This window comes from Buteo buteo, chromosome 8 (assembly GCF_964188355.1).
Source record: "Buteo buteo chromosome 8, bButBut1.hap1.1, whole genome shotgun sequence".
Lineage (NCBI taxonomy): Eukaryota > Metazoa > Chordata > Aves > Accipitriformes > Accipitridae > Buteo > Buteo buteo.
The window spans coordinates 10531321-10558067 of NC_134178.1; the positions used below are offsets into that span (position 1 = coordinate 10531321).

The 26747-nt window shown below is 39.0% G+C and overlaps 1 protein-coding gene across 16 annotated transcripts in view; it reads left to right on the forward strand.

Annotated features, from left to right (window-relative positions):
* Positions 1-26747, forward strand: part of KDM6A (lysine demethylase 6A) — a 167942-nt gene that overhangs the window by 68772 nt on the left and 72423 nt on the right. For all 16 annotated transcript variants that reach the window (XM_075033585.1, XM_075033587.1, XM_075033588.1 and 13 more), the window contains exons 5-6: positions 12089-12147; positions 25238-25358. In XM_075033585.1, coding sequence (XP_074889686.1) covers positions 12089-12147; positions 25238-25358 — 180 coding nt within the window. The remainder of the gene's footprint in view (positions 1-12088; positions 12148-25237; positions 25359-26747) is intronic.

Genomic DNA, 26747 nt, shown 5'->3' on the forward strand with positions numbered 1-26747 from the left:
TGTTAGGAAATTGTTGTTAATTGTGTCTGTGGGGGGGAACACATCTTTGATCTAGGAAAATAAATCTGAATTGATGTACATTAGGCAGTGTCATATGGAAGAGTTGTAAATGTGGGGCTGGTATTAAATATTTTTAATGATTTTAATGATTGGAAGTGAAAGTGAATATTGGTATTCTAAAATACAAGATAAATTTAGTATGTTGAACGGTAGAAATTTAGAAGTACAAAAAAAGATTATGGAGAATTAAGATAGCAGGTGGAATTTCATATGGTATGTTGAGATTTTTCAATGGAAGTATTTGAAACTATTTGTTTCTATCATCTCATGTATACATAGCTGATGGTGTTCAGGAAACTGACCTGACTATCAGAAAAAGTAGGGATTATGAAGAAAAAGTTCGAAGCCCAAACAATGTTTAGTTTAATAAAGAACAGTATAGAAGCCTATACTGGAAAGCATGGTCTTATATAAAGGATAAGTATAGTTCAACTTGAAATTTTGCTGGAATCCTCCTCTCAAACGTAGAACAGCAGAATGAAATTTCACATAGGTGATAAAAGTATATCCGAGAACTGTTTGCAGGGGAGACAGACAGGAAGGAGGGTGAATTAACACATACCGTGTATATGGGTTAGAAAGGGATTCTGCTGGCTTTTAGTACAAGAGTAAGGGGGTATCCACTCACACTGAGGAGCAGCAATTATAATGTAAAATTAATTTGTGGAACTCAACTTAGCAAGTTAGCTTTAAATAAGAGCTCCCTAGAGTCTTGCAAAAGGATGTCAACAGAGGAGGAGAAAATCCCCATGCTATGGCATTGGTTAATTGGCCCTCTTCTGTGCTGTCTTCTCTCCTCCAGGCTATCGGCTAACTGCATAAGCAATGGAATTTAGGAATAAACTGCCTCAGAGGAAAAGATTTTAAAACTACCAACTTTGAGAGGTTTCTTATAACCTTTCCTTGTAAGATAAAGTTATAGGCAGAACTGAGGAGAGACTAGGGGATTTAAAAAATGTTCAGGTTCCTGATTCAGGACAGTTGTGAAGTTTCCATCTGCAGTTTTTCAGAGTTAATTTTTCAGAAGTTAAACCTTTGATGGAAGTAATTAAGTAACATCAGGTACAGCAACAGTGATATAATGGTAAGAAGAAGAGGGATTAGTGAGGGAAAGAAAGCTGAGCTCTGGAGTAGGTGAAGAAAGCTAAGTAGAGCAGTGTAGAATGAGCAGAGAAGAGATGGTGGAGAGTGAAAGAAGTGTCCTATCATTTGGCTTGTTCTTGGTTTTTGTTTTCTTTCTTTGTTTTGCCTTTAGAAATTGAAGGTTCTTAAACTCACTAGTATATATATTCACAGAGTGGGCTGAAAATTTACTGATGTACAGTTTTCTGTTAAGAAATTATGATTTGATGGAATTGAAATACGCTGTGGGAATGGTTGGTGGGCTGCCCAGCTGCTTTGCTTTGCTTTTGGCTGCTGGCCATCTTGTCTGCTCCCCCAGCTGCCTGTCATGTGGGCCTGCTGCCTTGTCTGTTGTATCCTATTTTAAGTATTTGTACATTCTAACAAATAAAACAGAAAATCACCAATTAGAACACCAATTAGTGATTACTACTAAACTAACTACAGTCTTAATTGAAAAATCATTTTCAGTAATAATTGATTGATATCTGTCTAGCAACCATTAATCAATGATCTTGCATTTCGATACTTAAAACAATTAAACCTTTAAAAAATAACACATTTTTATTTTAATATTTGATATATTTATGACAGTACATAAAAATACACCATTGTGCTGGTCAATATGCTATTCAGTAGCATTTTCCATTTTCAGATGTTTCTGACCAATGTAAAAATCGAGTCAAAATTGAAGTGACCAGTGAGATACTTCTTTTCTAAAGCTGATACCCAGAATTTTGTTCCAGATGTGGGATTGTGTTCAGTTTGCAGTTTACAGAACAAACTGTTTTTATGCTAGAGCTAATGAAGCCTGGGTAGTGATGGGCTGGTGTCTTGTCCTTTCGCACCTCCTGTCCTACCTTCTCCCACTTCTCTTTGTAAGCACACGTGAACTGGAATTCCTCTGGTTTTCCTAGTGAAGCATCCTGAATGACATCTTGCTTCCTGTGACATCTCTGAGCAGGAAAAGCACGTGCTTGTTTTAAATCTCTGCTAATGGGCTAAGTGTCTCTTCCCAAAGAGGAGAGAGTAATTAAACTCTTGTCTTTCTGAAAGCAGGCCTTGATTCAGGGACTCTTTTCTCTATCCAGCAGGTATTTTCAGTGACATTCCTCAAGATTTTAATCTTTGAGATGTCTTGCTTTCTGTAAAATTCATTTGAAGGCAGCTAACAGGTTCAAGAGTTATTCAGCTGTAAAGAACAACATACAAATACCAAGAGCATTCTTAGGGAACTTGGTTAAAAATTCAACTTAAAATTTTTCCATTAGGCAGAGTTCCAAATTCGGCTTGGTTCTAGTTGCTGCCCAGCACCGTGTGGCTTAAGATTCAAGGGAACAGCCATAAACAGTTTTGCCCCTTAATTTTTGTGATTGTTTTCCATCGTTTTTTACTGGTTTGCTTGTGTGTATTTGAATCACTTTGTAGTCATTCATGCCTTAGTATATTCAGCTTGTCCACTCCCATTTTATGTGGAGTGCCTCAGGTAGAGCGAGCAGCTGCGTAATTAATGATATTAAGGCTTTTTTCCAACACAGCAGTGATTCTCCAACAGTGGGAAACTGACAGGGAAATAATGGGGCTACTTGTAAACTCAGTGGGATTCCTATCTTTGCTGGAAAGGGTCGGAAAAATGGTGAATCAAGAACGTAAAATTCCATACTAGTAGTTCTTTTTCATAAAATGTTTTGAAGATGATGGGTATAAATAGTGATGATCACTTGCTGTATAAAAGGGAATAAAACATTTCAATAAACTGTCCAAATGTCATCTTCCAAAAAAGATGTTTCAGTCATGTTTGTGTGTATACATGAACAGACATTAATTTCTGTACTTTGATTGAAAACCTTTGTGAAGACATGTAATAATTTTTGTTAGGTTAGCGTATCTAGCTGGAAAAAGAGAACAAGCCAAATCCTTTAATAGGTATGAAATAAGAGCAGGAGTCATCAAAGAAAAACAGGTTGAGAAGAACTGCTCTGTGTTTAATTTGCTTGTGTTGGACAATATTGGGGCCCCACCTCAAGGGTATGGACAAAATAAGGAAGTGCCTACAGGACAGCATTATGGGGGAATCTCTCTTACCTTTTCTGGGAAATCAGCAGAAATGGGTGTCTCTGAAGTGCTGGTATACAAATGGATGCAGCATGGGGGAAAAATAGGGGGAGGAGTTAGAGGTTCATATGCAATAGCAGCGTTATGATCTCACTGGGATCACAGAAGTGCAGTGCTATAGCTGAGGCAGCTGGAGTGCTGCGATGGATGGGTACAGACTCTTCAGGAAGGACAGGCTGGGAAGGTGAAGAGAGGGAGAAGCCCTTTATGAAAGAGCAGTTAGAATGCATGGAGCCCTGCTTTTGGACAGTTGAGAAGCCAGTTGAGAGATTATGGGTCAGGATTAGTGGACGACCAATGTGGGTGATGTGCTTGGTTGTCTGCTACAGACCACCTGGTCAAGACATAGTAGATGAGGCCTTCTTCCGAAAGCTGGTAGGAGCATTGCATTTGCACACACTCGTCCTAATAGTGGGCTTAGCCATACTGATACCTGCTGGCAGGGCAACGTGATAGGGTACAAGCAATCCAGGAGGTTTCTAAAGTATGTTGATAACAAGTTCCTGACACAACTGATGGAGAAGACAACAAAGGGAGATGGTCTGCTCATCTCACGCTTGCAAACATGGAAGAACTGGTTGCAAGTGTGAAGGTTGAGGGCAACGTTGGCTGCAGGGACTGTGAAATGATGGAGTCCAGGATCCTGAGACAAGGGAACAAGGCAAATAGTAGAATCAAACCCATGGACTTAGGAGAGGAGACCTTGCTCTGCTCAGTGATCAGCTTGGAAGAATCCCTTGGACATGACCCTGGAGGAAGAGGGGTCCATGAGAGTTTGTTAATTTTCAAGAATAACTTTCTCCAAGCTCAAGAACAGTCCATCCTGACTTGCCAAAAGTTAGATAAAAAGGAAGGGAATCCTGCATGGATGAACAAGATGCTCCTGACAAAACTCAGGCATAAAAAGGAAGCATACAAGAGGTAGAAGGAAGGATAGATGACTCAGGAGAAATATAGAGACATTGTCCAAGCATTTAGGGATCGCATAAGGAAAGCCAAAGCCCACATGAAGTTGAATTTGGCGAGGGATGTGAAGGGCAACAAGAACGGCTTCTACAAGTATATCAACAGCAGAAGGAAGATGAAAGAATATGCGAGTCTGCTGCTGAATGGGGCAGGTAACAATGGGTATGGAAAACACCAAGGTACTTAATGACTTCTTTGCCTTGGTCTTCAATAGTAGGACTTGCCTTCAGGATTCCAAGACCCGTGAAACCAGTGGGAAACTCTGGACCCAGGAAGACTTGCTGTGCATAGAGGAGGATCAAGTTTGGGAACATTTAAACAGACGGGGTATCTACAAGTCCATGGGACCTGATGGGATGCATCAATGAGTGCTGAGGGAGCTTGGAACAAGGGCTTGGAACATCTTTCATACAAGGAGAGGAGGCTAAGAGAGCTGAGGTTGTTCAGCCTGGAGAAGAGAAGGCTCAGGGGCATCTTACCAGGGTGTAAAAGAAGGAAAGGCAGTGGGCACAAATTGAAAACATGAAATTCCTTTTAAACACAGGAATATTTTTTTTTTGTAGTTGTGAAGGTGATTGAACAATGGAGGAGGTTGCCCTGAGAGTTTGTGGAGCCTCTATCCTTGGAGGCATTCAAAAACCAACTGGACTTCCCCCGGGAAACCTGCTGTAGTTGACCCTTCCTTGAGCAGAGGGTTGAACTAGGTGATCTCCAGAGAGATAATCTCAATGTTTTGTGCAAACCTTGGGTAAATTGGTTTAGTTATAAAGCATCTAGTCTCAAAAATGGCTTTCTATTTGGGATCAGGAGTGTTTCTTTAAATCATGTATCATGCAGAATAAATTAGAAACTTTGTGATTGTTAACAGCATTCAGGGAATCTGTAGGGGAAAGTATTAAATTTGGTTAGATGAATTGTCTCTATAAAATGTCTTTCAAGGTGAATTTAATCTTCATGTGTTGCACAACAGCTTTGCTCACTTGATTTGTTTCAGAAAAATAGTTTTCTGTTAAAACACTTAAATTATTGAAAATATTTGTAACAAGTGGAAAATGAAGATGTTTACATCAAGTGAAATTTTATAAGCTTCAGTGGAAGGCACATACGTCAGATACCCATAGCAACAATCACTAGACATTTGCTTGGCTGTTTGTTCTTATGAGAAATTTGAGGAGGTACACTAGTTGATCAGTATTCCATTTTGCAAAGGACCTAAATTTACTTACGGATAATGGAATACCCAGTTTACAAAACTGCATATATTCCATCGTTAATGAAGAGGTTTTGAGTTATTTAATGTTGCTTTATCATTTTGTCTTTTATATTAAATTGCGCCCTATAAAGAAATTGTGGCACAGTGTATTACTCAAGGGGTATTGAAATGATTAATGTATCCTAAATTAGTTACTGTATGGGGTTTTTGGTAATTCACTAGTAGTCTTGTCTTCATGTACCCTGTCCGATAGTGCTGGAAAGCCACTTGATGGGCAGTGGTGGAACTAGGCTCCCTCTTCAGCTTGTTTAAGCAGGTTTTGCCATATGTGTCTTAGTCTATAAGTGAAAGTGGCGGGGACAGCAGTGTTTCAGAGAAGTTGAAAGAGTTGTGTTCACTCAGAGGGGAGCTATAGGAAAATGCAGCTCTGGCGGTCGAGTTGCAAAGGCTGTGGACAAATGCACTGTCTTTCCTAAAGAGGAGGTGAGAAGGGAGCAGGATGTGGAGGAGAGTGTAGTGATTCGAACATAGGTACCACTTAGAAAGGGGGGGGGGAGGGGGGAATTTTTTTTACTTTGTGGAAGGTGTGGGATTTTTGTTTATTTGGTTTTTACTTTGTTTTGTTTTGTTTTTTGCTGTTTTACCTTCTTAAGAACTGTTCTGTGAAAGGAAAAAAAAGGAAAGTATTTTTTATGAATTAAGAAAGATAAGTTAGCCAATTTTCTTCTACAAAGAGTAGGTGTATTTTGGCAATACTTAGTCTCTGAAAAATTAACTTCGTAAAGACAAGAAAGTACTTTGTAGTTATTTACCAAGTTGTCATGTATTATTAATCTATTTTATAGAAGGAATTCATAGGAATAATGTTTATATATTAATTGCTTTCACATGGCTGCTGGCATGCAGGCACCTACCCAGTAACAATTTTTTGACAATGTATTGTGATTATTGCTCAAGAAGAAGGGTTATTCAGGCATGTTATATATAGCTTTATATTAAAGATCCTGTATAAACCTGATGATTTTTCAGGTACTATAAAATTTCTTCAAGACCTTGAAGAAGCCAAAACTAATGATACTAATTTGTAATACACCCTTACAGGGATCTTGGTATTTTTGCAGCTTTTGGGAATGTGTAGAACATGTAGATAAGTAGCTCTCTTTTTCATATTTTTATAAATCTAAAAAAACTTCATTTGAACCCTTCCCCCTTTCTCCTGAACACTTACAATCTTTGTGACTGGAACTGGTAGAGCTTGTCAGCTCCCAAAGGCATAAACCTCTTTATGCACAAGAGGCGGCATGGAATTTTTTATGCAGTACATACTCTCCAGGGAGCTGTTCTTATATAGTGAGTAGTGTCAGGAGGAAATATTAGGCACCACCATAGTGTCAAAACTTCATCTTTCATTTTTTCAGTAAAGAAATAAACATATTCACACATTTGAACACAAAAACTGTTCTTTTGCTTTGAACAGGTGGCTGAGAGACCCTGTGACCGCAGGATGTAACGTAAACTGTAAAACCTTGTTTCCCTGGTCAGGTTTTCTGAAGAGCAGTGGCCCCCTGCCCATATGTGTCTTCTGTAGCCTGGTGTGACAGGAGCTGGACTGCAGGTTCCGCTGGAACTTGGGCAGCTGTGGAAGGGGCGTTGAGAGTCCTGCTGGAAGCAATTTTAATATGTCATCAAAGACTTTCTGATTCCTGGAAGTAGTAAGCAAATGAAAAATGGTCACTGGTCTCATACGGGTGCTGAACTTCATCTTTTTTCCAGTTTTCCTTCAGACTTCTATCATCCTACTGCATGGGGACTTAGTTTCTCCTGTTTTGTTTTTTTATTTCATAGTATGGTGGGATACACTCTGATTTCTGTCTAAATATGATAAACTTTTTACTGAAATAAAGGGATTATTTTACCTACGTCTAGCCCTGCCCCTCAGAGCCATACAAAAGAAATGGTCTATTTGCCTATGTCTCTCACTGGTTAAGGACCTGCATGGAGAAGGCTGACAGGCGAGCTGTGATGTTCTTTCTTGTTTTTATCTATCTTGTACTGACCCATAGAAGTTGATTTCTCTCAAGTCAAACATTTATATGTGGCTTAGGAGGTAATAAAGTATTGTGTCTTGGTTTTGTTTCTTTTTTTAATCTAGGTTGCCTGTTTAAATCTTTTGTCTAGGATTTCACTCTGAAAAGTCATTGTAGGTTTGATATACATTTTGTTGGTAGCAGTGTAGACTTAAAGAGCTTTTACTTATTTTGCTTATATTCCACTCTTTCACTTGTGCTAATGCAGTTGTTGGGGCGCACACTGAACTTGGCTGGGAAACTGATCCAGTTAAAAATAATCCTTTTTTATCTGGATATTAATAACTCAGATCAGTTCTGGCATCCATTTGGCTGTAGTACTCTACAAATGATTGTATCAGCGAAAATGAGAGGCAGTGTTAGGGAATGTTTCTGAATCAGCAATGCTACGAAACTATGGCAAAAACTGTTCTTTTTCATTTTTAAGTTGCAAGGTCCCAATTGGGTGCTGCCCCGAGGCCACTTTGACTCTTTAGTTCTTTTTCTACTCTTGACTTTCTAGAAATTGCTCCCGAACAGATTTTCATTTGCAAGCATAACTTCTTTGTATATTCTTGTGTTTATAAAACACAAATTTGGAGTTGGTAACAGGGTTTTAACTGCTTGTGGCAGATAAGCACATTACTGGTAAAAAATATCTGGACCCAGATGTGGTAGCTATACATTCCTAGAGTCAGTCTAAGATGGCCATTTGTAAGTCTGAATGTGAGTATGACCACTTGTTACACAGGACAGGTTCATTTTTCTGACCCTGTGTTTATCGATAAAGTGTAACTGTGATGGTCTAGTCTACGTGTTTCTGCTGGAACCTCTGGGTGCGTGCTTGAAGATGGAGAAATGGCTAGAGAGCAGAGCATGTCAAATGCTGGGGATCTGTTTCCACCTGCTGCTTCAAAGAGATTGTAAACCAGTTATTTGGGTTAATACAGAAGGTCTGTGAGATGGGTGGAGCTTTCCTCATTGGTTAATTTAATTTTTTTCTTGATTGCTTAAAACAAACAAGACCAAAAAGTCTTCAACATTCATCTCAGTTACATAAATGGTACATACAGGTATATTTTTGCCTACTGATTTACCTATCAATAAAATACTGTGGCTTCTACAATTCATAAAATATATTTGAAATGTTGCTTAGCATTAGATAGTGCATTTAAGTAGCAGAATACACAATATAAACTTCACAATCTGCTTAAATTGCATAAGCATGTAAAATGGAAAGAGATATTTGAGCCATCTAGTGGTTGGTATGAAACATTTTAACATTTTTTGATAGTTTGTAGAAAGTGTAAATTACATCAGCTTGGAAATAGCATTTCTAATTTGTCTGCTTTTTAGTAGCATTGCTGTAGAATGAAAAAACCGAGACATTCAACTTCAAATTTGAGGTACAGTCTGTTACGGTTTGCAGCTTTTTTTCAATTTACTGTAGATTTTAGTGAAGAGAGAGATCTGATAACATAAAAATTACATTAGAAGTTAGTAGCCAAAGAGTGAGTTTTGTTAGCATGAGATCCTTGGAAATTGTGAATGTTGTTAAGAAGTTCAAGGAAAGGATTCTAATAAGATAATTTTGTTCTCTACTTGTTTCTGAAAAATCTTTGGAGGGAAAAAGGTGGGCTTGTATTCTACCTCACCATGTATTTATAGGAGGATTCTGAATAGCAGGGATTAAATTATAAGATTAATCTTTACTGGAAAACATGGGATGGATATTTTTTGTGGTAAACTTGTCCAAATCAAAGTAACAGAAGCAACAGAAAACAGATTTCTTACGATGGGGTGTGTTCCTGGTAAAGAGAGTCACAGAATCTTATGATGTTAAGAAAAAGGACATTTTGTAGATGAAAATTTCATATAATTATCCCTCTTGGTCCTGATATGCATTATGCTGTTCTAGCCTTTCATATTGGCTGTTGCCAATAGGAACTTGGCTGCATGTTGAACTTGATGGTATTCTGCAATACAGGCAGAAAAGTTAGTTGCTGAAATAATGAACTTCATGTGCATCTCACCCTGAATTATTTGTGGGAAAATACTGCATACATTGAAACAGTGTAGTATGTTTCAGTCCTTTTGAAAGTCCCATCCAGGTTCAAATGCAGACTAAAAGATATTTTTTAATCTTTATTAAGGCACATCTAAATAAACAAGCAGTACTAATGGTTTTACATACAGTTAGAGCTGTAGTATTTCAGGATGGATAAATACAATCCATACTGAAATTTCAGAATTTGTCCCTTTACATTTTGAAGTGTTACAGACTCTTAAATCTTGCCCAGTTTTTTTATTGAGAGGACAGTGGCAGCTTAACAAAATTTTAAGGTCAATCTCAAATGCCTTGCAAGGTCAAATAACAATGAGAGAAAAATGGGAAAACCAGTCACAGAACAATGGACAGAGCAGTAATGGTTGATTTGTATTTTACTGGGGTGGGGATGACCTGAAAGCTTCATGTGAACTTGATGTGTTAATTACATTTGGACAAATCACTTGCATCTTGGTCCTGTTGTGCCTCAAAAGTTGATTATTATTAACCCTTTGCATCAACGTACCAGCTAGATTAATCTTCTCTATCTGTAACTCGTTTGGACTGTGAACTCTAATAGGTTTCAGAAGAGGAAATTAAATTCTTTGAAGATTGAAGAGGTTTAACTTGTCTGGCATATTTTTGCTTGAATTTTGCAGTGTGGTGATGAAGGATTTTTGTTATTACTATTATTCCCCATCTTTACGATAATCTAGTCTTGATTGCAGTTGGTGGATCTCTGAGGTAACACTGGACAGTTTTGTTAAGTTCTGTTCTACAGATGAGCCTGACCCGAACACAGTAGTGGTTACTAGGGGGTGTGCTGTTTGTAGGCTTCCGTGTTGCACACATGAAAATCTCTCTATCTTACGTCTTCATTTAAAATTACTTCTAAATCAAGGCATTAGGTATGCTAGGGTTTTGAACTCGCCTTCTTTCCTAGTCTGTTGTTGCAAGAGCACGCTTGGAAAACAAGAAATACATGGGTTATGGAATTAGAGATCTTTTATCTTTATGATGTCCATGTTGGGTTTTTTGTTCAATTAAACAGGAATATGGTTTTACGGTAGTATTAAAGTGTCATCTTTTATTGTTTATGTACTTCCCCCTCCACTCCCCCTGTTAACATCTTCCAGTGCTCTGATTGCTGTAGTATCTGGTCACACCACAGCATTTTCTTGGAAGCTGTCCATTGCTGAAGCTATGATCCAGCTGTATTCATGAAAAGATCTTTGGCATTTCCCCTGGTTTTAATTTGCATTTAGAAGATGCAAATGAGGTATAATGAAATGGTAATATTGGGTCCTGTTTCTGATGAATGCTGCTCTTTGAATTGTGTTCTGGTTATGAGTTAGTTTCTAGGAGAAATTTGGTTATACCTTTTATATTTGGATTGCGTTTAAGGCATAACTAGAATTCCTTTTGTGGAATTCATAGAAATTAGACTTGTTGAAGAGTGTGTGCAAGTGGAAGAGGGATTATCTTGAACTACAATCTTTGACAATGCAAATTCCATCTCTTGTCAGTGTGTCAGAACTTTGTGTTCTTTGGGATGTATTCCTGCTCTCTCAAAACCAGAATTGTATATAATAAAAGCCTAAAAATGTGTCATGAGCAGCATGTACATGTTGTCTCCTGTAAATAATGGAATAGCTCTGCTAAGTAGAAAACACTATGCTGTGGCATAACTTTTCAAAAGAAAAAGCAATTTGTTTATTTTCCCTAATTTAGGAAAAATGTAATAATTATTTGTAGAATTGGATAGTTGAACATTCATTAAGCCTTCTTAGTAATGTCACTTTAGAAGCAAATCATACCTTTCTGTGAAAAGAAAATGAGGGGAAATGGGTTTCCAGAGGAGAATGTGGTGGGTTTGGGATTTTTTTTCCCCTTCACCTTTTGCAAAGTAGGGAAATAGAAAATACAAATGTGATTAACGATGAAGAAATATGATTGTCTTAGGTTTGAAGCTGATGGTCTGTATTTTTGGTATTCAGAAAACTGACATTTCCTTAAGCACATTTTCAGATTCATATAATTAATGTTCTACGTTAGACACTGAAATTAGTGTGTGTAGCTTTGCTTACTATTATGTGAGTATAAATTATTATGAATATGAAATGGTGTTTGGTCATAAAACAGTTCTTATTATATTAAATTACCAAAGACCTCTACTCTGTCATTTCCTTCCCTGCTGTTGTACAAGTAGAACAAAGCACGTCAGTTTCTCTCATGTAAAAGTACTTGAATGTTATTGTTGTTAGTATTACTCCAAAAATATTTTGTGGAGAATCACTTTTCCTTTTTTTTTTTTTTTTTTTAGTATCTAACTATCTTTTTATTCTTTCTTTTTGATTTTTCCTGTTCAAGGTGAAATTTAAATAGGCTTATTTTATAATGGAAATAGAATGTCAAAGGATGAGTAAAATACTGAAAACTCAATCTTACAGCATATGGTTGTCTTATCTGGGTTTTAAACATTGTTTCTTTCCTTTACAGAATGCTGCCTTTTTATATGGCCTTGGTTTGGTCTACTTCCATTACAATGCCTTTCAATGGTAAGTTGGAATAAGCTAACAGTATCAGTATTGTGTGGTGTTTTGTTGGTAGGTGCATACTTCAACTTCAGTTCAGTGTGAGTGTACGATAGTTCAGATTTTTTTATTATAGATCGGATGTTTGAAGACATACTGTCCTGAGTCACATATCTGACTTAGTGTAACATACCTGTGGCAACCACAGCTGTTGCTTGAAAAGGAAAGGACTTACAGGAGAAGAATTTTAGCTCTCTATAAAATGATTCAGCAAGGGGGATGGAGCAGTATGACTCAACAGGTTTCTGTGAATTGTTGTTATCAATAGTCTGTAGCCTGTGTTTGAAAGCGTGTTTACAAAAAACTTTTATTTTGGAAAAGAAGTGGCAAAGTGGGCTTGTTTTAATTAGCTTGATATTCAGTAAGTTTTACATAGCTGTATAACGTGAAAGTTTTGGACGTGAAAAGTAGTACACTGGCTTGAATGAGAATGTTTAAAACTGATGTAAAAACTCAGAAAGAGTTGTAAATTCTGGCAGGGCTTTGGGGACTAAAAGGGACTGCTGCTGGATATGAGGGGGAGGGTTGGTTTTCAGTTGGAGTTTTGGTTTTGCTTTATCGGTGATGAGAGGAATGGTGAATAGAACAGACTCACTCACTGGGGTTCTGTTGAAAGGTCCTCAAACTTTCATTGGGGTTTACTTTTGCAGAGTTAATAATTAGTGGCATTGGAAACAAGTCAGAAAGGTGCATTGTTTAGGTCAGTCCTTTTTTACACTCAGTGTGGAAACTTAATAAGTGTGACTTTGCTACTTGATTGATTACTAAAAAGTTTGTCATCTTACTGGACTAAGCATGACTGCAGTTAAGGAGGCAGTAAGTGATTACCAACTGATGGTTTGGAGCAATAAAATGTGATTTCTGCCCCCCCCTTGTTTCTGTGTATCTTTCTATGTATCTGTAAGACAAAAGAATCAGGCTTTCCTCAGGATAATGTAGATAAGCTTTTATTCTTCAAATTAAGATAAGTTGGTTAAATCATGAGCTCAGAACCTGGATATTTCTTTTTCTTTTTTTTTTTTTTTTTTTCCATCTTGCAACTTACTGCTTTCTTTATTGATAGTAGTGAAATGAATGCAATGTATTATACGTGACATGCAATTCTATTGCATTCTGATTAACATGAGAAGAACAGAAGAGTTTTCAGAAAACCTGAGAATCCACTATTTTAAGATTGTGATCAATCTGGTGGAATTTCACCAAGTTTCAGAATGTTCTTGTTCTTATGCAGGCTTGTCTTCACCATTTAACGTTCAAGAGTATTTTGTGCACCAGTTCTTCTTACAAGGGCTATCTTGTTACAGTTTCCACTGTGAAAATGGTAGAAAACTGTAAGGTAAAATTAAATAAGACAAAGTAGTTAGATTTGGAGTAGTTGGTTTTTTGAAAGACCACCTGTTCAATATAGACTTTTACCATCAGCAGATTGTGCTATATAGCACCTTCCAGTGGATGGAACAGCAAAGTCAGGTGATTGAGGCCTAAGTATTAATAAATCAGAGCTTTGAATTAATTTAGGTTTTTCTTCCATGCCTTTAAGTAAGCCTGTTGAGAACATGAGTATAAATTGATGCCTTAACTTACAATGTCTTAACTGCACATAGAGCTTTATGTTAAGGTTGTGTAGAATAATCATATTTGCCACTTCATTCATACAACAAAGTTATGTATAGTGTGGTACTAAGGAGGGTGCATATTGTTAGAGTGTTGGGTAGAATTTTTAGAGGAAGAAAATGTAACACAGAATCTTGCACTTTTGTATGTGATTATTTTTTTTTAATTTAAATACCTTGGAGTGCCTTCCTTGCCCCCCCCCCCCCCATGTTTTTTGGGGGGCGAGAGGAGTGGGATGCATAGTTGTGGGTGTTTATTTAGGTGTGACAAAATCACAATAAACTTGGAGGTGATAGCAAGTCATTCACAATAGATATGTTCTTCTTTGTGTATCTTAATCCTCCACAAGAGTCTCTTGCAGACTGCAAGGAGAATCCTGCTTCTTTCAGAGTGAAATGCTGGTCAAACTGTCTTATTTCCTGCTGCAGCTATTCCATCTATTTATGTTCATAGACTACACAAATCTGTATATTTCAGGCAGGTAGAGGACACCTCTAGACCATTTTAAGGTATTTTAAGCTATTGTGCTTCATCCATGAACAGGTTTTTTTACCTACCCCACTTTAGATATTCTTAGATTTTAATAAAAGGCATGTACATAGTCCTCCTAAAAGGAAGGGGTAAGGATATGATTGAGGTTTTTTCATGTCTCATATAAATAGGGATAATAAAATAGCAAGTGGGAATAGGGTCAGTTTTAGAATTTTTGTTCATATTTTTACATTAGTTTTGAAGTTTTCCAGCTTTCATAAAAAGAAGTGTTGAATTGGTTCCAAGACACATTGCAATTCACTGTAATTCAATATTGTACACTTCTCTATATACTAAAGCAGCGTTACAGCATTATCTTAAGTACAAATCTTATTTGATACATCATTTTATATTGGTGACTTTGTAAGAACTGAAAGTTCTCAACGTATATACAAATGTTGCAATAGTGTGATCAGACCAAAGCTATTTCATGCAATTATTATAGTGAGATATGCCATAAGGGATTAGCTCCATAAATTGAATCAAGTATGGTAAAATAGGTCTTAGAGATCTTAAACTTTGATAGTCTGTTCTTTTACACCATTTATCATCAAGCAGTAAGTAAAGTGGTTGGCTGATTTTCCCGGTTGTTTCCCTGTTTCTCAAGAGGGGTAGAACACCAGTAGAATAGAGATAGCTGAGATATTCACATAACTTGAATAATTTCATATCCTCCTTAGTTGTCTTTTAGATTGAACACTTGAAGAATTTCAGTAGTTAACCAAAGGCTACCCTTCATTTCTGTGTAATAGCTGCATCCAAGTGTAGTGGCTTGGATGCCAAATTTTTTCTTTTACTTCAGTAAGGATTCTGAGCCTGACTGGTCTGTCATCTGCTGATTTACACTGAGTCCCACCAAGAGAAAAAGATGGAGTCCAAGCTCTGCAACTGTGTCCTGAAACTGGCTCTAACACCCTCTTTGGATCCCAGTGTACCAACCTTGGTGTTCCAAGGCCAGCCTGCTGTGTTTTCAGTGACTGTTATCTTGCAAATTGCTGGACAGTGTGTGTGGGAAAGGCACACTCTTCCTCAGAAACACCTTATGGGAGACTGAGACTTATAGCCCCATTTAGCGTACCCTGAGGCTCCTCAGTCCAAGGATTCCTTATCAGCTGTAGAAGTTAACTCTTACGTGAAACTCAGTCCTTCAGCGTTGACACTTTTGTGGGACATAGTCCTGAAAAAAGCCAAAGACTAATGCAAGAGATGATCCAGACCCTTTTCCTGACCTCCATCACGGCTAAAGATGCAGGCTATCTGATGAAAATCTGTCATCTCTTACTGGAACTTCTTGGCCCTTCTGCAGCCATCCTTGCCAAAACGGAAGCACTGTCATCATCTATTCAACATCAAGTGATATCTAGAAGGATCATTTCTGCTTCTGGCTGCTTTAAAGTAATCTCACAGCCAGCCCAGTCTAGTTGCACTGTGCATTGTGGCACTTCTGTAAGCCAGGGTGTTCTGTATGCTGGAACTTCTGTTAGCATAAGTTTGACTCCTTGGAACAGGGACATGGGAGTTCAGCACAAAATGCTTTTTCCCCGTCTTCAACTCTGATTCAAAATTGGATCTTTACAAGATCAAGAAGGCAGCTGCAGTCTTTCATTATTCTTATCTAATTCAGGTAAACACATTTAATGGGCAAGAGGGAGGAAGCGTATGCAACCCCCACTGGGAGAGCGCAGCACCTCCATCTCCAGTATACAAGCGCTGAGCAGGCTCTCCACATCCCATCTCTGCTGCTGCTGAATTCCACAACCCTCCAAAGGCCAAGCAGATGGCAAAAGGCAGCCCTCAGTTGTTATCTGTGGTACTGTATCTCACCTCTTAGTCACCATGCAGGCCTCCAGACACCTGAGAATCACTTGTTTCTTAGAAGTCCTTTGAAGGCTTCAGTGAGGCAGGAGCATTTTTTACCACTTACCTAGAGGAAAACACACAAAACTTACAATCATCTGTGAGATGGCCTTAGCGCCAATCACATTGGACCATTTCCTTGAGCTGAAGGAGTCTGGTCTTTCTCTTGCTCTCTCTGGCTGTCATTCTCTTTCATCTTTTTCCAGAGAATGAAGTTTTGTTCTTCTCACAGTCATCCTGAAATAGTAAAGCAGCTGTTTAAACTGATTTTAAAGTACCCAAGTCTATAGTGGAATGTAAACTTTTTTTCAGTAGTCTCATGTGCCAACCTTCAGTATTGCACGCCTTATTCATCTACCCAAGAAACTATTGTTTTATGGTGGTTGCTGTTTGTGAGGGTGGGAGAGTCCTGTGCTGTCAAGGTCCATTCTTTGCTCTTCTTTGCTTCCTCTATCAATACATTTATTTTTTTTTCCAGGGGCAAGCTGTTAGTAACACAGTAAGATTTGTCTTTGAGGGGGTTGTTACTCTTTTTTTTTCCAGCAGGACCAGATCCTTCAGATGGTTCTCAAGCTGCTTGTGTCAGTGGTTGGCAGATCCAAGGAGCTGGGCTCTTCCTCACAGAGAGTAATTGAGTGGGTAGTAGGGTGTGTAGGAATGCAGACTGCCTAGTGGGGACCTCCTTCACTTGTGTGGGACCCCCCCCCCCCGCCCCCGTCAAGCAGACAGAAACCACTGGACTACTTCATCAAATGCGATGTCTGCTGGGTATATCAGTAGTTCGCGCCATTGTGGGAGAGTGCACAGCATTTGGTGAAATAGTCCAGTGCTTGCGGTTTGCATGAAAGGCTCTGAGATTCACCCAACTGACAGCAACATTGCACTGGTAATTGGCAGTCTGTGGAGTTCTTGCTTTGGAAACACCTGCAATGGAAAGTCCAGGAGGGGTATAATTTGAGAGTAGAAAAACATCTTCCTTACCGGTAACTTGTGATCCTCAAGGTGCACATCTATATTGGTGCTTCTTTCCCTGTTCTGTCAGAGTCCTTTCAGCTGGTCTGGTGTTTGTAGTTATCTTAAGTAGGGCAGAATTTAAACACTGTGTAAATACTGCTTTGTCAAATACTTCTCAGGTTTCAGGTGGCTGGGTCTATATATGTATTTTTTAGGTATATAAAATGGGAATGTACATGTAGACTACTGTCGTGGTTTAACCCCAGCCAGCAACTAAGCACCACGCAGCCGCTCACTCACTCCCCCCCCACCCAGTGGGATGGGGGAGAAAATCAGGAAAAGAAGTAAAACTCCTGGGTTGAGATAAGAATGGTTTAATAGAACAGAAAAGAAGAAACTAATAATGATAATGATAACACTAATAAAATGACAACAGTAGTAATAAAAGGATTGAAATGTTCAAATGATGCGCAGGGCAATTGCTCACCACCCGCCGACCGACACCCAGCCAGTCCCCGAGCGGCGATTCCCTCCCCCCCCCCCCCCCCTTCCCAGTTCCTAAACTAGATGGGACGTCCCATGGTATGGAATACACCGTTGGCCAGTTTGGGTCAGGTGCCCCGGCTGGGCATGAGAAGCTGAAAAATCCTTGACTATAGTCTAAACACTACTGAGCAACAACTGAAAACATCAGTGTGTTATCAACATTCTTCACATACTGAACACAAAACATAGCACTGCACCAGCTACTAGGAAGACAGTTAACTCTATCCCAGCTGAAACCAGGACAACTACACATACTAATTAACCGTTAACAAAGTGGCAATTAACTTTCTGGTTTGTCGTCTTATCTTTCTGTGATTGTATATCAAACCACTTCTTGGATTGATGAAAATGCATAGTATCTGCTAACACTGGGACAAACCTACTCTTGGCTGCTGTTCTAGAGAAATGTTAAAGACTTTGCTGCTCAAAATATTTCACCGTTCAACTGTTACAGCCCTTTGAACAGAGGAGTTGTATCTAAAGTCTGTAAAAGTATTTCATAAAATTGCAGTGTCCTGACTACTGCTATAGACATACATTTTGGTTATGTTCAAACTATGATTATGAGTTTCAGATAGAAATTTGTCCACTGTAGTCTCACATCATTTTCATTAGTGAGGCTAGGAAATGACGTGAGGCTTGGAATAGGTGATCAGAAAATTGAAAGAGGATAAAGAATAAGGAAAAAAAATTCACTCCAGCTGCATCAAGTATTTTTCCTGATATATTAGGATAATGTTATGTTCTTTTATTTTGTAGACTCATTCTGATTTTCATGGTTTTTGTTTGAAATGTACGAGTGTTAACTTTTGAATAGTTAAATCGATGCTCTTTTATTACATTCTTTTGCCTAGTTCAAAGCTGATTTTATTCACAGTCTATCCAAGTAAAACCTTCCAATAAAAGTCTTATGAGAGTTCACTAAATGTTTAATATAATCTTCTGTTAATTATTATTCAGCTGGTTTCTTCACTTTCATAATAGTAGGCATTGTTGTATAGATGAGTGGGTGGAAAGATAGCTGCAGTATTGATTTTGGAAGTCTTTATTTGGAGATGATAGATCCATGTAATTTTTATTTTTCCTGAATTACTGTAGCAATGCTGTGTAAAATGTAAGCCCAGAGGTGCTTTTCATCTTCTGTAGTGTCTGTTTTCCCGTCCTGCTTTCCCATTTTGTTGAGTGTTAGCCTTTGCTGCCTGTTAGTGGAAAAGTTCCCATTCTTGGAGAAAACTCTTACTTAATTTAAATAAATCCTAGTAGACTCAACCAAAGTTGTTTCTTACCAGGCAGTTGTAAGTATCTTCAGAGAACAAACCAAAAGTCATCTCTTGCTGAATTTAGATGACTGTAATTTATTTCTGCAGTATGAGAGCTCCCAGCCTTTCCTTTGATGATTTATCCCTTGGACTAATGTATATTTAGTCTACTGAAGGATTAAAATGAAAAGCTCTGTCTGTGCATGAAGGCCAGTTAATTAGTGGTGGAGACCAACAATCTACTGGAGGAAGCCTGTGTGCCACCATCTCTGAAGGAAGCTGTTAGCCTCGTAAGCCATGTCCTGCTTCATATGTGACAGATCATCAAGCTATTAGGTTATATCTGCTCTTTTAGTTTTGGTCAAACCATAGAAGAGCTTTGAGGGAAAACGTCTGAGTAACTTGGACGCCTTGGATCCTCTAGGCCCGTATCTTTCTGGATGTAGGCTTGGGCAGAGGATGGAAATGGGACTAGTGATGTTTCAGAGCAATCAAAGATCTCTATAAGGATCAAGTGACTTCTGCTGTATCCGAAGGCTCAAGTCAGTGTTGTGGTTTAACCTGAGCTGGTAACTAAGCACCAAGCAGCTGCTCACTCATTCCCCCCCCTACCCCCCACCCCCAGTGGGATGGGGGAGAGAATCAGGAGGAAAAAAGAAGCAAAACTCATGGGTTGAGATAAGAACAGTTTAATAGAACAGAAAGGAAGAAACTAATAATGATAATAATAACAATAATAATAATAATAACAATAATATTAGAATTGGAATATACAAAACAAGTGATGCACAATGCAATTGCTCACAACTCGCTGTCCAATGCCCAGTTAGTTCCCCAGCAGTGATCAGCCCCTCCAGCCCCACTCCCCCCAGTTTATATACTAGACATGACGTCACATGGTATGGAATACCCCTTTGTCCCGTTTGGGTCAACTGCCTCAGCTATGTCCCAAATGCTTGTGCCCCTCCAGCCTTCTTGCTGGCTGGGCATGAGAAGCTGAAAAATCCTTGACTTAGTCTAAACACTGCTTAGCAGCAACTGATGTTTTCAGTTGTTGCTATCAACGTCCTTCTCATACTGAACCCAAAAGGTAACACTATACCAGCTACTAGAAAGAAAATTAACTCTATCCCAGCTGAAACCAGGAGACTCAGGCAAACAGGTAGCCCAGGAAGGACTGTGGTTGCCGACACTGGGCCACATTCTCTCTCGTTTCCCTTTGGAACGCTTGCTCCTACTTTCCACTTCTCATGTCTGCTTCCTTCTGTGTTGTACCAGCCTGTACCAAGCCCTCATGCCATTTGTGTTGGACATTATTGAGCACTTACAACTGAAATGGATGTCAGTGATGTTGCAGATGTTTTACTGTTGATGTAGTAAGGAACTGAGTCTGAAGCTGTGGACGTGGCACTGGGAAACAGGCAGCCCCAAAATGAAATTAAAGTTTTTACTGTAGTCCATGTTCTTGATGTGTCCTGTAATCTTGAGTGCATTGCTGTTTTAGTTAAATGTTTCCCATAGGCAAAATTAGATCAATATTAATTCAGCTATGGTGTAGAATTGCTTGTCTGTCTGTAAGAGTTAATAAGTAAATGTCTTTTCAGAGTTTGAGTGTTTTATTCTTTGAAAATTCTACTGACTATTTTAAATCAGACTCTGGTTAGCAAGTTAAACATGAGCACCTACCACTGGTAAATATTGTTGAAAATGCTGCCTTTGTGATCACTTTATTTGTGAAATTTGATGATGACCGTTCCACAGTAGTGGAAGTAATTTGTATTTGTTATTAGTGGTGATTGTCATCCTGGAAAAACTACAAATTACATAATCGATATAGAATCAAGTTTGCAGACGACACCAAGTTGGGAGGCAGGCTCGATCTGCTGGAGGGTAGGGAGGCTCTACAGAGGGATCTGGACAGGCTGCATCGATGGGCCGAGGCCAAGTGTATGAGGTTCAACAAGGCCAAGTGCCGGGTCCTGCACTTGGGTCACAACAACCCCATTGTCCTGGTTTCAGCCGGGATGGAGTTAACTGTCTTCCTAGTAGCTGGTACAGTGCTATGTTTTGTGTTCAGTATGTGAAGAATGTTGATAACACACTGATGTTTTCAGTTGTTGCTCAGTAGTGTTTAGACTATAGTCAAGGATTTTTCAGCTTCTCATGCCCAGCCAGGGCACCTGACCCAAACTGGCCAACGGTGTATTCCATACCATGGGACGTCCCATCTAGTTTAGGAACTGGGAAGGGGGGGGGCAGTGATTTGGCCGCTTGGGGACTGGCTGGGTGTCGGTCGGCGGGTGGTGAGCAATTGCCCTGTGCATCATTTGAACATTTCAATCCTTTTATTACTTACTGTTGTCATTTTATTAGTGTTATCATTATCATTATTAGTTTCTTCTTTTCTGTTCTATTAAACCATTCTTATCTCAACCCAGGAGTTTTACTTCTTTTCCTGATTTTCTCCCCCATCCCACTGGATGGGGGGGGAGTGAGTGAGCGGCTGCGTGGTGCTTAGTTGCTGGCTGGGGTTAAACCACGACACCCATGCAGCGCTACAGGCTTGGGGAAGAGTGGCTGGAAAGGTGCCTCATGGAAAAAGGACCTGGGGGTGCTGGTCGACAGCCGGCTGAATATGAGCCAGCAGTGTGCCCAGGTGGCCAAGAAGGCCAACGGCATCCTGGCCTGTATCAGAAATGGTGTGGCCAGCAGGAGCAGGGAGGTGAGTGTTCCCCTGTACTCAGCACTGGTGAGGCCGCACCTCGAGTGCTGTGTTCAGTTTTGGGCCCCTCACTACAGGAAAGGCATTGAGTTGCTGGACCGTGTCCAGAGAAGGGCAACCAAGTTGGTGAGGGGCCTGGAGCACAAGTCTTGTGAGTAGCGGCTGAGGGAACTGGGGCTGTTTAGTCTGGAGAAGAGGAGGCTGAGGGGAGACCTGATCGCTCTCTACAACTACCTGAAGGGGGGTTGCAGTGAGGTGGGTGCTGGTCTCTTCTGTCAGGTGGCTGGAGATAGGACGAGAGGAAATGGCCTCAAGTTGCGGCAAGGGAGGTTTAGGTTAGATATTAGGAAAAATTCTTTACTGAGAGGGTTGTGAAGCACTGGAACAGGCTGCCCAGGGAAGTGGTTGAGTCACCATCCCTGGAGGTATTAAAAAAGCGCGTAGACAAGGTACTCCAGAACATGGTTTAGTGAGCATGGATGATGGTTGGACTCGATGATCTTGAAGGTCTTTTCCAACCTAAATGATTCTATGATTCTATGATTAACACTAGAGTTAAGTAAGATGCAGGCCAATATTTTGAATGGAGAAGATGAAATATCTGATTTTTAGTTAGAAAAGCAGCATTGGGGAATATTTGGTCTACTCTTACATCTTCCCCTTAATTTACTGATGTAATTATGCTTCATTATAAGTTTAAATTTATGTTACTTTTCAGAATTCTCTTTTAGTTTTTATTATGCAGAATTTAAGATGCAAGCAAGACACTGACCTTGGAGTTCCCTAGCATTTTGAGTGCATATAGATTCATTCTTAAATGCAAATCCATCATGTATTAGAAACTGAAAGAAAATTTCTAAGTGGAGAGTCTTTCACCAAACTCTCTACCAGTGTGTCCATTCCATTGCCAAATCAATGCAATGGATGGGAGCAATAAATGCTCCTTGACTACGCTCCTTTGAATTTTTTAACCTTTCAAGGAAATAATGCTTTTAAAGCATCTCTGCCTTTCCTCCCAAAACCATCAGTTTAGGAGTAATCAAATACAATGGAAATGTACTAGAATATTATTATTTAGTTGTTAGCATAACTCAAACAGTGTCTAAAATGGTACTGAGATTTTTGTTTCACTTGGTCGATTGAGTATATTTTTTCCAAGCATCCATCAAAATGGGTTGAAAAGCATGCCATTACTTCCTGCATAGATTATGTCTAGAGGAATGATGTCTCGTCCTACAAATTTTCTTCCTCCTTGTATGTTTTGGACTTGTCTTCACTGGAAAATTGTGTTGGGTTATAGTATCTCAAAGACTCATGGTAACTACTTATATTGTACCTGACTCCGTAAGCAGCTTAGGCAAGGGTGAATGGTGTTGCCATGTTGTCTGCACAGAGATAAACCTTACACAAACCTCATAGGGGCTGTCTGTGACTAGCAGGTTCTGTGCTAAACATGACACAGTCTTTTCATGTTGTCCACTGGTAATAATTTTACTCGTTTTTAAGTTCTGTGCTTCTCTGAAAGAGTGGGGTAAGCAACATTCTTGTTCTCTTTGATAGGGACCATAGACACTGGTTTTCTTCCTTTTTAGAACTTCAGGATACTGTCTTTGAACAAGATGCAAATAAAGGATTTTAAATACTAGTGGCTAACCATATTAGAGTACCATAACCAGTGAGTAACATATTAGAGTTAAGACAAGAAATGCAAATACACAATCATAAAATCTATACTTTGGCATAACAAAAGCATAGCTTAAAATACATACCGATATTTAGTGATCAATCCAGTCTTTGGCCTTCCAGGTTGAGTGGTGTTCTTATAGGTGGTGATGAGCATACTGTTAGGAGACATGGATCCTTGTTTGTTATGATTTCAGTGTAGATGCTGAGGTGTGTGATTCATCACCACCTGTACTATTCCAGGGAAGTTTATATGAGATGTGAGAGACTGCTTAGCTGGTGCAAGTTTGTCCCTTTTGCACTTCACTTGCTCATTTTGCTTGTGTAAGCAGAAAAGTAGGGTACAAGGTAAGTAAAGACTTTCTGAAAGATTGTAATAGAGGACACTTCTGTTCCACAGTAAAAATGTAGTATATTTTTAAGCCCATCTGCTCTTAAGTTCTGTTTAAACAAGTCAGGTAATGCTTTAGGTACAGACAATTTTGTTGCATTGTCTAGAGGAAGTCTGTGCCTTTGGTTTGCTTTGCCATCAAGAATGAGAAAAGAGCCTGTAAGAATTTTAGAGCAGCAGAAGTGTTTTTGCTGATGGATTAAAAGATGATCATTTACGTTTCGTGATTAAAAAAAAAGTTTATGAAAAATATTTATTGAATTTCCCATTGCAACTGCTAACCATTTGTCCTTATAAATAATACTGCACTTGGAGAGTAGGAATTAAATCAATTTGCCTAAACATTGTGTGATTTCAGGCACTGTGATTCATTCCTGTGCAGTGTCCCTGTGCTGCTCCACAGTGGGCAGAATTCTCCCCATAGGCCTGCCTGCCATCTGGCTGCTCAGCATCAGTCTCTGGGGTTGCCTAGGACAGCAAATGGGACTGTGCTCCCTGGCTTAGGTGCTTGAATCTACCCTAAGTGAGTCTGATTCTGATTGCTGTCACTGTACGAGCAGTGATGTGTGTGAAGGTATTTTGTTTCAACCTGTCATTGGATTTCAGGCGAGCTAACACAATGAGTCTTAGCTTCTTTCTCAGTTCCTCTCTGAATTTAAATCTGTAGTCTTTTAGTTGCATTTCAGCTGTCATAACTTTATGCAGTTGGTCTGAGAGGCAAACCAGTCCTGTTTAGAATGGCGTGAGCAGATACAGTTGTTACATAGCATTTTTGTTTTATCTGGTACAGTGCCATCATGAACAGGGGCATGAATAGAGAGGATTTAAAGGTAAGGAAATAGAATCAGAGCCGCCTTCACCTATCATGGGAATATGAAAAGCAAGTTACAGTGAGAGGAGGTGTCAGGCTTTCGTATCTGTGTTTTCCTGGAGGTAATTGAGTGACTGGAAAGTAATGGAGCAATAGGCATTAGCTGAGTCTCTACATGGTGCTGGTGCTAAGAAAGGGAGGACAAAGTCGAAAATGGAGCACGTTGGTGCAGTGGGAGGAGGTGCGTGTGATTGCTTCTTCTAGGCCTTCTGTTCTGCTGCTGCTCTTGGGGGTCTGCACCTGGAATCAAAAGCAACCTAGCAGTTGGTTGTGACATGAATGACCACTGTGGTGTTCTAAAGCTGCACTAATTTTGTTACTAATTCGTGAGTCATCCTTTCTGAAATAGCAGATACGTTACTGTATTTCATGCAGGAAATTAGTTTCTCTAAATTAATAGAAAAGATTAGACTTTCAAATCTACCAGGATATCTGGAGTACAAAATTACTCAGTCCTTGAAGAATCAAAAGCGATGCACCAAAAACATTGCATGTAAACCACTATTTTGATATGTTTTTCTGTAACAGTGCTTTCTGATCAACTTTCTTCTAGTCAGATAAATAATATTGATTATAAAGGAGTACTTCAGTAAAAAATAATTTTTAAATCTGTGTTTTTCTTTCAGGGCAATTAAAGCATTTCAGGAGGCGCTTTATGTTGATCCCAGCTTTTGTCGAGCCAAGGAAATTCATTTGCGACTTGGGCTTATGTTCAAAGTGAACACAGACTATGAGTCTAGTTTAAAGGTAGGTTTAAGTCCTTTCAAATTGAATTAACGTTTATTACAAGTTGTGTTGCATATTAAAACTGCTAGGAATGCATAAGCTTATAGCATTTAAATACTACCTGCTTTAGAAATAGAAGTACTTCAGTATGAAGTATGTTAGTCTAAAGACAGAGTAAGGGTAGGATTTGAGGTGTGTTAGGTGCTAGACATACTCAGAAAAGCCCAGCAAGATTATAGATGAGCACTGATACTCCAGAAGGTCAAAAATTTGGTGTAGGGCTCTTGTTAAAATAGTACATTTTGGGGGGAAGCTAAGGAAAACAGGAAGTTGGAGGAAAAAGAAGAAAAGAATTAGCAGCTTGGATTTCTCAATTTTCTTCTCCCCCTGCCCCCAGCTGCACTATTGTAAACTGGAAGTTCTTAAAAATTATTAAAAATAGAAAGCCTTTATGCAAAATAATGTTCTCATATATTTTTTAAATATTGTTTCTGCTTTCATTCTTTTAATTCCTGCTTTGAGAGGTAGCTTCTAAGGCAACAGTTTCTGGCTAATCAGTTAAAAATGGTTTCTGTTAATACAGCACTTTGTTTCTTCTGTACTCCTTTAAATTTTACTACTGCTTGCATTCTTTTTCGGTCTCCCATTGTAGTCTGTCATTTTATCTCCCTTCATGTATCATGTTTCCCCATTTTTTTCCTCCTTCCATTTCCTACTGTCTCCCCGTGTTCTTTCCTTCCTGACCTCGAAATTTAGGTATGTGTGTCTTGGAAAAAGGAAGTGTGCTTTAACAGTGTCATGTGCTGGGAAATACACCTGCAGGGCTGAGAATTTTGTAATTTGTAATTAAGTGTAATTTATAAACATATTTCTGCATATTAATCTCTCCTAAAACTACTGAAGACATTAAATGTTTTGTTTTCAAGAATCTTGTGCCTTCCTTTTCCTGGCAGATTGTTTTCCTGGAAGGTGTATTTGTGAGGCTATCAGAATCACATTGTCTAAGATTTGAAAGAGTAGAGTGTTACTCTCAATTTTTCCTTTCAGTATTTGTAATAACTTTCATCAGGCTTCCTTTTTTCATCCAGAGTCCAAGCTTTCACCTACAGAGACAGATGGAGTTGGAAATTGTGATTAGATAGGATGGTATTGCATAGGAGTAGGAAAGATTCAGTGCAATGAATGGCAAAAGAGAGCAAGGGGGGAGGTAGAGGAGACCACTCTGTTGGGAAATGGATTATGTGAGAGTTTGGGTGGTCCTATTTCTTTATGCTTTGGCATAGATTTAGTATCAGCTGCCATGATAGGGAATAAAACAAGTGCTGAAGAAGTACATTTTGGTTTTATTTTTAAAGACTAAATTTACAAGGAGGTAGTAAACTTGTAATCAAGTAGTGGAAGGAATTTCTG